Source organism: Pristis pectinata, chromosome 13 (genome assembly GCF_009764475.1).
Source record: "Pristis pectinata isolate sPriPec2 chromosome 13, sPriPec2.1.pri, whole genome shotgun sequence".
Classification (NCBI taxonomy): Eukaryota; Metazoa; Chordata; class Chondrichthyes; order Rhinopristiformes; family Pristidae; genus Pristis; species Pristis pectinata.
The window spans coordinates 52,497,080-52,509,671 of NC_067417.1; the positions used below are offsets into that span (position 1 = coordinate 52,497,080).

At 46.9% G+C, this 12,592-nt stretch overlaps 1 protein-coding gene across 3 annotated transcripts in view; it reads right to left on the minus strand.

Annotated features, from left to right (window-relative positions):
* ccdc102a (coiled-coil domain containing 102A) overlaps positions 1-12,592 on the minus strand; it is an 82,448-nt gene that overhangs the window by 64,639 nt on the left and 5,217 nt on the right. For all 3 annotated transcript variants that reach the window (XM_052027972.1, XM_052027974.1, XM_052027975.1), the window contains exons 3-4: positions 10,635-11,295; positions 1,308-1,525 (exon numbers count right to left, since the gene is read on the minus strand). In XM_052027972.1, the coding sequence (XP_051883932.1) occupies positions 1,308-1,525; positions 10,635-11,219 (803 nt within the window). In that variant the 5' untranslated portion in view covers positions 11,220-11,295. The remainder of the gene's footprint in view (positions 1-1,307; positions 1,526-10,634; positions 11,296-12,592) is intronic.

The following is a 12,592-nucleotide window of genomic DNA, read 5'->3' on the forward strand; positions in this document are numbered from 1 at the left end:
TTTGCTCCTATCCCTGTCCATGACAATTCTAAAGGTTATGGAGCAATGGTCACTGTCCCCCAAATGCTCACCCACTGATAGATCTGTCACCTGACCCGGTTTCATTACCCAAGATCTAATATGGCATTTCCTCTAGTCAGCCTGTCAACATACTGTGTCAGGAATCTGTCATGGACACACGTAACAAACTCTGCCCCGTCTAACCTTTGGCAACTAAGCAGGTGCCAATCAATATTTGGAAAGTTGAAGTCTCCCATTATAATAAACCTGTTGTTTTCACATCTTTCCAAAATCTGCTCCCAATCTGCTCCTCAGTATCCCTACTGCTACCGGGGGGCCAATAGAATACTCCCAGGAGGGTAACTGCTTTCTTGTTCCTAACTTCCATCCATATTGACTCTAGAGAGGATCCTTCTACTATTTTACCCTTTCTGCAGCTGTAACAGTGTCCCTGACCAGTATTGCCACCCCTCCTCCTCTTCTCACCCCCTCCCTATCACTTTTAAAACACTGAAAACTAGGAATATTCAATATCCATTCCTGCCCTGATGTCAGCCACGTCTCTGTAATAGCCACAATATCGTAGTCCCATGTACTTATCCAAGCTCTCAGTTCATCACCCCTATTCCTGATGCTTCTTGCATTTAAGTAAATGCACTTTAGCCCATCCACCTTACTACTTTTATAGCCTGTACTCTGCTTCTCCTTCCTCAAAGCCTCTCTGCCTGTCAGAGACCCTTCATCAGAACTGGAAAGGATGAGGGCAGAAGCCAGAATAAGGTGGTGGGAGGGAGGGGGAGGAGCGCACACAGGGAGGGGATACGTGAGTTCAGGTGATAGGCGAGTCCAAGTGAGAGGGGGACACTGTAACTAGGCAGGGAAAGACAATAAATAAATATTCATGTTCATTGGCCCGCATCAACACCAATAGTGTGACGGTATGTTTACCATGATTTTGTGCATTTTCCAACTATGGACAAAATCGACATGGACGTCTGTAAAAATGGAACCCGTTTGTTACCCGAGGACAGCCTGTAATCTATTTTAATGGTAGGTACTAGGGTAATAAATTTGATCCTGCACCATGCTTCTATGGAATCCATCACAGGCCAGACTGGAGCTCAGTTTAACATCTGACACATAAGATGGCATCACTGACAGTGCAACACTCCTACATCGGGAGCTTGTAGTTGTCCCCAGAGTGGGGCTTCAACCACATTCCCAGCTCATCTCTTATCCCCCGAGATGTCACAAAGGAAACAAGTATTCATGAATGCACTCCAGCCAGTATGAACATCAGCACTTACTCCCTCTCTTTCTGCAGGGTTTTCTGGGATTCATCCAGGCGCAACTGCAACGCAGTGACTTTGCTTGTATCCTCTTCCAGCACGGACACCTCTTCCCACAGGATGCGGCTCCTCTCCTGGCGGCTGAGCGAAGTACGCACGGTCTGCGCAGTGTGTTTGTCCCATGGCTCCAAGCCCTCCTGCTCACTTTTCAGGATCGCTTCCATGAACTCCAGGTTCTGCAGAATAAAAAAAACAAATTATACCTGAAAAGAATAGAAACTTGCACGATTGGAGTCTCTATTCTAATGAGCTGAGGTCTGCCATAGCTGAATCCAGCAACAAAAGTCAAAGAGCAAAGGCTCGTTGGCCCAGCAATTCTACCGTGGAACAGAACATCTTTGGTTACATGACTGCAATGTTCAGAAACTCCTTGTTACAAGTACGAAGAGCTCCAACAGGTAATTCACACAAATCCATATCCCACAACCCACTGTACAATATAGTTCAGAGGGACAGCCCTTTTGGCCCACTGCACCCATGCTAACCACAGTCCCCATCCTTACTGATCCCACTTACCTACATTTGGTCCATAGCTTTCTATACCACGGCAATTCAAATGCTCAATCAGCTGCTTCTGAGATGTTGAGAGAGTACCTGCCTCCACCAGCTTCTCTGGTGATGTGTTCCAGATTAATCCCGCCCCTCCGAATTTGATGTTCCTACCAATGATGTGAGACTCACTGCTCTGTAGTTACCGGTCTTTTCCCTAACAGCCCCTACTCTTTCCCTAGTTACCCTCTTGATCTTAATATACTTCCAAATTACCTTGGGATTTTCCTTAATCTTGTCTGCCAGTGATATTTTACAGCTCCTTTCTGCCTTTAAGTACCCCTTACCTACAGGCAACCTCTGTTTTCAACCCTCCACACCTGCCATGTGTTTCCTTTTTCTCTTTTTGAACCTTCAATATCCCTCGATATCCAGGGTTCCCTGGACTTGTATTCTTTACCCTTCACCCTTACAGGGCCACATTGGCCCTGAAGTCCCACTATTTCACTTGTTGGACAGAGACCTCTCTGCGAGTAGCTGCTCCCAGACTTTGTTCACCAGGTCCTGTCTAACACTATTGAAAAATTGTCCTCATCCCAATTCAGGACCTTAACTTCCGGACTACCCTCATCCCTTTCCATAACTACCTCGACACTCACAGAGTTATGGTCACTCTCCCAAAGGTGCTCACCCAAGGTCACTTCATCCACTTCGCAGCTTCATTAGCTAGGGTTGGGTCTGACAGTGCCCCATCCCCAGCAGGATTATCTACAGACTTGTATAAAGAGCTCTCCTGGATGTACTTTAATGATTCCCACCCAGTCTAATCCTTTCCCAGTTAATATCAGAGAGACTGAAATCCCCAACTATTACAACCATTTTCCTCTTACAGCCCTCTGTCACTTGCTCTGCTCCTTGATGTCCCACTGACTGTCGAGAGGCCTGTGGTATAATCCCAGCAAAGCAAGCATCCGCTTCTTTTGTTCCACATGGCCTCAATATCTTCTCTGATTACTGCAGTGATGGTCTCCCTGATCAATACTGCAACGCCCCGTCCCTTTCTACATTCCTCAAGGTCACACCGACACGCCCACACCCCGGAAGCCTGAGCTGCCAGCCCCGACCCTCGCACACCTACTTGTCTGTGATTGCAACAATATTATATTCCCACGTGCTGATTGATGCTCCGAGTCCATCTGCCGCACCAGCCTTCAAATCTCCCATGTCTTTTTTCATACCCACATCTGCTCTGTACCTGGTTTTTCTTCTATATTTGACTGAACCTCACCCCCAGCTTCATATCCACCATGTACCATCCCCTTGCCAAGTTAGTTTAAAATCTCCCCAACGGCACGACAAACCTCCCAGCAAGGATACTGGGCCCCTCCTGCTTCGGGTGTAATCCATCTCGCTTGTACGGGCCCCACCTACCCAAGGACTGTTCCCAACGATACAAAACATTGCCTCCCACATCACCACTTCCTCTGTAACGGTCACGCTGCTTTCACATTGTGAAGATCACGAGCCGGGCCTATTCCACGGCGCACAGTAGCTGGCACCTCACGTCAGACATCACAGCTGTACTGTTGAGCCATGGTGAACAACACTTGGAAGATGTCTAAAGAAGTTGCTAGCTCTGGACTTTTTCCTGAAATAAAACAATTGCAAGAAGCCACTTACCAAGTCAAGTAGCATCTGTGAAGGCAGAACAAAGGAGAGAGGAAAAGGATTGTTAACAGGATGATAAAAAGGTCAGAGACTCAAAGTCACACAGAAGAGAAACAGGTCCTTCAGCCCACCACATCAAATGCTGACCCTCCAGTAACCATCAGTTCTACCTGAAAACCAAAAAAAACTACAAGTGCTGGAAATCTGAAATGAAAGCAGAAAATCCTGCAAGCACTCAGCAGGCCAGACAGACTATGAAGAAAGTAAAAGTCCGATGAAGGGTCCCAGAACTGAAATGTTAACCATTTCTCCTTCCACAGATTCTGCCTTACCTGCTGAACGCTTCTGGTGTTTTCTGGTTTTATCCCATCCATGTAAACACATTTATCAGCACTCTGATGACCAAAATTCCAGCTGAGGTACAACTAACGTTTTATAACCTTGGACAATAACTTCCCTGCTCTTGTGTTTCCCGCACCAGCCAATGAAGGGCAGCACGCTGTAAGCCTTCTTCACCACATTATCCTTAAACTTGTACACCAAGGTCCACAATATTCCTGAGGGCACTACCATTCATTGTCTGTGTATTAACCTTTCTCATCCTCCCTAAGTGCATCACCTCACACGCATCAGGATTAAATTCCTTCTGCAGTTGCTCCCCCCACCTTACCAATTGATCACAATCGCCCCGTGGCAAAAACCACACTCCTCCCTATAGCACCAACAATTTTAAGGCATCAGCAAACTTAGTGATCATGTTGAGCAGCACAGAGGCACAGCTAATAGAGCCACTGCCTCACAACGCCCGAGACCCAGGTTCAATCCTGACTCCTGTTGCACTGTGTAGCATATGCGTGTTCTCCCCGTGATCACATGGGATCCACACAGGCATCAGAGTCATAGAAAGACACGGAACAGGCCCGTTGGCCTAACTCATCCAGGCTAACAGAGATGTCTATCTGACCTCGTCCCATTGACCTGCATTTAGTTCATATGCCTCGAAACCTTGTACCTGTCCAAAAATCTTTCAAATGTTGTAATTGTACCCACCTCTGCCACTTCCTCTGTCAGCTCATTCCATAACCCACCACCCTCTGTGGAAAAGCTTGCCCCTCAGATTTATTAAATCTTTCCCCTCTCACAAGTCTAAGTCCTTGAGTTTTAGACTCCCCTAACTTGGTGAAAAAGACTAACCATCCACCCTACCTGCACCCCTCATGATTTTATATATCTCCATAAGGTCACCCCTCAGCCTCCTTCACTCCAGAGAAACAAGTCCCAGCCTATCCAGCCTCTCCTCATAACACAAGCCCTCCAGTCCCAGTGACATCCTCGTGACACTTTTCTGCATCCTTTCCACCCCAAGGTCCCTCTGTTCTACAACACCATCCAAGGCCCTACCATTTAATGTGCAAGTCTTGCCCCGGTTTAACTTCTTTCTTGGACCATATATGAATTACCAAGGAGGCATTGGTGGCCTTAGAGCACACTAAAGTGGATAAATCCCCAGGGGCTGACTGAGTGCATCCTTGGACCTTATGGGAAGCTAGGAAAGAAATTGTGGAGGCCTTCGCAGAGATACTTGCTTCATCTTCAGCCACAGGTGAAGTTCTGGAAGACTGGAGGGTGGCTGATGTTATACCATCAGCAAAGGCAGGCCAGGGAACCACAGGTGGAGAGTCTGGCGTCAGTGATAGGCAAGTTACTGGAGGGGATTCTGAGGGACAGGATCTCCCAGCATTTGGATGGACAGAGTCTGATTAGGGATAGTCAGCAAGGCTTTGTGTATGGGAAATCGTGTCTGACAAACCTGTTAGATTTTTTCGAAGAGGTAACCAGGAGGATAGATGAGGGTAGGGTGGTGGACATGGTCCTTATGGACATTAGCAAGGCCTTTGACGAGGTACAGCATGGAAGGCTAATCTGCAAGGCTAGATCGCATGGGATCAGGGAGAGGTAGTTAACTGGATACATAATTGGCTTGATGGTAGGAAGCAGAGGGTGATGGTGGAAGATTGCTCCTCGGACTGGAGGTCTGTGACTAGTGATGTGCCTCAGGGTTTGGTGCTGGGACCTTAGTCATTCATTATTTATATAAACGATTTGGATGAGAAAGTACAAGGCATGATTGGCGAGTTTGCGGATGATACTAAAATAGGTGGTATCGTAGATAATGAACACAAGGACATAAGAAATAGGAGGAGTCAGCCATCTGGCCCGTCGAACCTGCTCCGCCATTCAATAAGATCACGGCTGATCTGGCCGTGGAGTCAGCTTCACCTACCTGCCTTTTCCCCAGAACCCTTAATTCCCCTACTAGGCAAAAATCTATCCAACTGTGTCTTAAGTATATTCAATGAGGGAGCCTCCACTGCTTCCCTGGGCAGAGAATTCCAGAGATTCACTACTCTCTGGGAAAAGCAGTTTCTCCTCATCTCTGTCCTAAATCTGTTCCCCTGAATGTTGAGGCTGTGTCCCCTAGTTCTAGTCTCACCTACCAGTGGAAACAATGTTCCTGCTTCTATCTTTTCTATCCCTTTCATAATTTTATATGTTTCTATAAGATCCCCTCTCATTCTTCTGAATTCCAGCAAGTATAGTCCCAGGCAACTCAATCTCTCCTCATAGGCTAACCCCCTCATCTCCAGAATCAACCTGGTGAACCTCCTCCGCACCGCCTCCAAAGCCAGTATATCTTTCCTTAAGTAAGGAGACCAGAACTGGTAGGGCAGGTTAGGACTTTATTCCTTGGAATGTCAGAAACTGAGGGTGACTTTATAGAGGTGTATAAGATCATGATGGGCAGATATAGGGTGATGCACAGTCTTTTTCCCAGAGAAAGGGATCCAAAACTAGAGGGCTTAGAACTATCCTGTCTCACCTTAAAAGGGACCCAAGGGGCAACCTCTTCAGGAAGAGAGTGGTGTATACAGAACTGCCAGAGAAAGTAGTTGAGGCAGGTACAATAATAACATCTAAAAGACATTTAAACAGGTACAGGGATAGGGAAGGTTTAAAAGGATACGAGCCAAATGCTGGCAAATAGGACTAGCTTAGGTGGGCACCATGGTCGGCATGGACAAGTTGGGCCGAAGGGCCTGTTCCGTGCTGTATTACACTGAATCTACAACTCACCAAAATGCTACTCCTCACACTTGTTCAAGTTATATTCCATCTGCCGTTCCTTGGCCCGTGCCCCTCGTTCATCTCGATCCTGTTACACCCTTCGATAACCTCCTTCACTGTCCACTACACCATCAATTTTGGTTTCACCCTAAACTTAGTAACTACGTTAGCAACACTGTCATCCAAGTTGTTAACAAACAGCAGAGCACCCAGCACTGATCCCTGCGGCCACCACTGGTCACAGACCTCCAATCTGAATAACAAGCCTTCACTGCCACCCTCTGACTCCTTCCACCAAGCCAATCCAATTGGCTCGCTCACCTTGGATCCCATTTGATCTAAACTTCCAGACCAGCCTACCATGCGGGAACTTATCAAAAGCCTTGCTGAAGTCCATAGAGACAACATCTATCGCCCTGCCCTCGTCAATGCTCTTTGTCACCTCTTCAAGAAAACTCAATCAAGTTTATGAGACATGATTTTGCATACACAAAGCGAAGCTGACAATCCCTTAACAGTCCTTTCCTATCCAAATGCTGGTAACCCCTGTTCATCAGAATCCCCTCCAGTAACTTTCCCAACACTGATGTGATGCTCCCCAGCTTGTAGTTCCCTGGCTTGTCCTTGCAGCCCTTCTTCAATAAAGGCACAACAGTACCTCACCCATGGCAAACAAAGACACAAATATCTCTGCCAGGGTCTCAGCAATTTCTTCCCTAGCTTCCCACCATGTCCAAGGGTACGCTGGGTCAGGTCCCAGGGACTTATCTAGCTTAAGACCCACCGCACCACCTCCGTTGTAATGTGGATATGTTCCATTACATCACTATTCATTTCCCTAAATTCTTCAGCTTCCAGGAACTTCTCCATGATAAATACAGATCCCATCTCTGTGGCCCCTCTTTTAGATGACTACATTGATCCGTAATGCAACCTGTTCTTTCTTTTTTACTCTGAATGACTTGTAGAATCTCTAAGGATTCTCCTTTATCTTATCTGCCAGAGGTATCTCACATCCTCTTTTTGCCCTCCTGATTTCTTTCCCAAGTGTATTCTACATCCTTTATACTCCTCAAGTGATTCTCTTGATCCGTTACCTATACCTGGCATATGACTCCGTCTTTTTCCTGACTCAAGCCTCAATGTCCCTTGTCAATCAGGGTTCCCTAATCCTGCCAACCTTGCTCTTCAATCTAACGGGAATATGCTGTCCCTGAGCTCTCCACATTTCACATAAAACCCTCCCACTTGCCAGACGTCCCTTTACCTGTAAACAGCCTCTCCCAATCAACCGTTGCAAGTTCCTGTCTAATGCGATCAAAAGTTGCCTTGCCCTTTAACTTGTGGACCAGTCCTATCATTTTCCAGAACTATTCTAAAACTAATAGAATCATGGTCACAGTTGCCAAAGTGCTCCCCCACTGACACCTCAGTCACCTGCCCAGCCTCATTTCCCAACAGGAGGTCCAGTGTGGCCCCTCTCCAGTAGGGCCATCAACATATTATTTCAGAAAACTTTCCTGGTCACATTTAACAAACTCCGCGCTATCCAAGCCCTTTGCACTGAGGCAGTCCCAGTGAATACAAGGGAAGCTGAAAACACCAACTATTACAACCCTATTATTCTTACGGACCCACTTTCCTCCAACATTCCAAAGGTTGGTGGGTTAATTGGCCGTTGTAAATAGCCCCGAGTGTAAGTGAGGGGAGAATCTGGGAGTTGATGGAAAAGAGGGGAAATAAGATGGGATGAGTGTGCGTGCTGGATCCATTCATAACAAACTCTAAGTGTTGCAGCACCCATCCCTTACTGAACCCCCCAAATCCTCGCACATCAGGATTAAGTTCTATCAGTCACTGCTCTGCCTAACTTACCAGCTGATCAATACCAATCTATAACCCAAGGCTGTCAACTGCACCCCCAATTTTCATGCCATCTTCAAACTTACTCATCGATTTCCTCCCATTCACATCTCTGCCCTTAATTTGTATTACAAACAGCACAAGTCCCAGCACCAATCCCTGTGCTACACCACTGGTCACAGGCTTCCAATTACTAAACACCCCTTCACCATCACCCTCTGCCTCCCATTATGATGCCAATTTTGGATCCAATTGGCCCAGGATCCCATGGGCTCTAATCTTTTGGACCAACCTTCCATGAAGGACGTTGTCAAAGGCCTTACTGAAGTCCACGTAAACATCAACCGCATTACCCTCCTCAATACATTTTGTTACTTCTTTGAAAGATTCAGATAAGTCAATAGTCACATTGACACTTGTTGATTAATCCCTGCCTTTCCAAATGTAGGTTAATCTGTTCCTGCAGATTCTTTCCAATAACTTCCCAAACACTAATGCCTGACTTCGCAGTCTGTAATTACCAGACACAATCCCTGCTACCCTCCATGAACAAAGGTACATTTGCCATCTGGCAGCTCAGCTTTGGCCAGCGAAACTTTAAATATCTCCAAAGCCCCAGCAAACTTCTTCCCTGCCCTGCATAACCGTCTGGGAAACATCACATCAGATCCTGAGGATTTATTCACCTTAGAGCCCGCTAACCCTTCTGATATCACCTTTTTAATGGTCATTTGTTCTAGAATGTTGGAATTGTGCATGACCCATTTATTGGATGTTGACCAAGCGACAGACAGCAGCTCCTTGTCTATTTATGCCGGCTGCTGTCCTACAATATTGGAACCAGGCTTCCCCCACCGGCCCATCCTGATCCCTCAGCATAACTACCCTCAAATTTACAGTTATGGCCACTCTGTCCAAATGCCCTCACACTGACACTCTGACCAGTTACATTTCCCTAAGATTAGGTCCAGTCCTGTCCTACTCTTCAGACTATCTTTATCCTACTTCATTAAGCTCTTCTTGATACACTAACAATTCACCTCCCCTCAACATCTGCTTTCAGAAGCTTTCTCTGTTCCCACATCTCTACTTGTACCCTATCAAGAATTTTGTACACTTCAATAAGATCACCTTTGTTACAAGGTGGGTTACGGTCCAGAGTTAGTGGCGATGACTACTCACTCAAGAATGGAGGGTGTAGGGCCTAAGAGAACTGCAACGCCTGATCAGCTTTTGCAGTCAACATGATTTTTGAGTAAAGTTGAAGAACTTTCTGAAAGTACTTACTAAAGCTGATCATTCCAACAGATCAGAGGCAAGACAGAGCTAGCTGGTTGCAATTGTAACTTCTGAAGGATGGTAAGCTGCCTACATCCATCCACCACTGTTATTTTGTGTCTCACTCTGGGTATCCTGAAACTCTTGTGTCACAAGAACTTGTGCAGTTCAATTCAGTACCATCACGCATCCAAAATACACACCAGGAACTCATCACATGGCGTAAAAACTCTACAGGCGTCAAAGCCAACATTCTGGTCACCGCATTACAGGAAGGATGTGGAGGCTTTGGAGAGGGTGCAGAAGAGGTTCACCAGGATGTTGCCTGGATTAGAGAGTACTACCTATAAGGAGAGGTTGGACAACTGGGGCCTATTCCTGTGCTGTACTGTTCTATGTAATAATGAGAATAGGTAAGTGACATTTAATGGTTGTGAATACCATTCAATGACTGTCCTATGAATCTAAAATCCTGGGAGAATACAACCCACAGCCACAGACGCACATCTTGTTGCTCTGTGCAGCAAGGTGGTAGGTGGCTGTGTGGGATATCTTTGATGCCTTTTTTAAAAAAAGGCAGGATGGATTGGTCACTCATCCTGCACAAGCCCTGCTTATGATCACTTTACGATCAGTAGTGAGCTTGCAGGGTGCATTTTAGACACTTTACATTCTGGTAACAGACTGACAATTGGAAAAGAATTGAACTGCACAAATTCTTGGTCACTCCTGATACAGGAGCTTCAGACTATGCAGAGAAACAGATACAAAACAAGTGGTAGCCTGGATAAATCCCTCAGACACACAAGTGACAGCAGTGAGAGTTGCAAGGACCACATCAACATGTTCCAAGAAGCTTACCTTGTTTTTAGAGGTTTTCTCTGTTCCCACATCTCGCACCGGCTCCTGCTCTGGAATATTTAAGATTACGCTCTCTTTCTCAGAAACCAGTTTATTATCCACTGTCTGTTCACTGTGCTGTCCATTCTTTACCCGTGCAGTCTCCAACCTCAACTGCTCATTCTCATTGAACAGATCCTGCTTTTCACGTTTCACGGCTGTTAGCTCTTTGCTGACTGCCTCCAGTTTCTGTCTCAGCAGTCTCACCTCTTCCCTGGACTTGTTTCTCTCTGCTCGTACCTTGCTCCACTTCTCACGCCAGTTGGCAGTGCAGTCTGACCACCAGCGCATCGTCTTCTCCATCTGGGCTGCCCGGGCTCGAGCCTCCTCCAGCTCACGCAGCCGCAGCTCCTCCCGGCTCTCCCACTCGCTGTCCATGCAGAGAGGGAGCTGCGGACTGGGAGTCTGCCTCCTGATCACAGGAGTCTCTGGGGAGCACATCCTTTCGGGCTGCAGGCTGAAGCCTGGCTGGCCGTGGGTGCTGAGCGGTGGTGATTTGCTCAGCGGTCCCGTTTCCGCTACCAAGGACTCACTGCTCCGACTCATCTTCAGGGGAGATTGCTGCAGGTGTTAGCCAGTCATCGCAGCCTGCTAGCTTCTGAACTCCATCCCTGCAGACAACCTAGAAAGCGAGGAACAGACACATACTTAATAAAGTGACAGTGGACAAGGAAACAATCCTATTGTCCACTCCAAGCTCTTAGTGGAGTTGGACAAAATGGTCAGCGAGGAGATGATGGGCCAAAAGGCCTGCTTCTGTGCTGCACCACTCTGTGGTACCGATTTCACCAGAACGTAGTGCTGACGTCAACACAGACATCTGCGAGATTACTGGTGACTGAGATGGCCAGGCAGTCTAAACAGAGGGAGAGGAGTGAGGACTGAACACTGCCACCACGTCCCCATGTGGAGATACACTGCCATTTCTCCTTTCAGTCTCAAAGCAGCATCACAAGGGCTGCAGCAGTTCATGGTTCAGTTCGCCAGTGCAAAGGGAATGAGTGGTAAATGCTGTCATCACAACTAACACCCACATCACACAGTTGATTGGCATCCAAATGAGAGGCACGGATAGAGTAGTCAGCCAGTACCTTTTCCCCGGGGTCGAAGTGTCTAATACCAGAAGGCACGTGTTTAAGGTGAGAGGGGGTAAGTTCAAAGGAAATGTGCAGGGCAAGTTTTTCTTTAACACAGAGCGGCGGGTGCCTGGAATGTGCTGCCGGGTGCTGGTGGACGCAGAGACGATAGAGGTGTTTAAGAGGTGCTTAGATAGGCACATGGATGTGTAGGGAATGGAGGGATGTGAACATTGTGCAGGCTGAAGGGACTAGTTTAGTTAGGCATTTAATTGCTAGTTTAATTAGCTTAGCACAACATGGTGGGCCGAAAGGCCTGTTCCTGTGCTGTACTGTTCATTCATCAGTTCAAGAAACCTATCCGAGCTGCCGTCCTTACTCAATCTGGTTGACGTGACATCAGACCCAGGGCAACTGAGAGTCAAACCACTCAGCTGCATCAAACCACAATGTCAAAACATACAAAAACAGTCATCAGCCCAAAACGTTAGCTCTTTTTCTCTCTCCACAGAGATTGCCAGTAGTTCCAGCATTCTCTGTCTTTAAAACAAAGATTGACTACTGAGCATTACCAAGGTTCCAGACTCAAGCAGTGGCCCCAGCAATTCATGGTGTGTTACTTCTCTATCACCCTGCCTACCTGTGTCAGGGAACTATGTCCCTGTACCCTTAGTTCTACAACACCCTCCAGGTCCTGTGCAAGTCCTGCCTGGTTTACCTCACCAAAATGCAACATGCCGCACTTGTCCGAGTTAAATTCCATCTGCCATTCTCTGGTCCACTTTCTCAGTTCATCCAATCCTGTTGTAACACTAAATAACCTTCTTCACTGTCCTTTAAAAG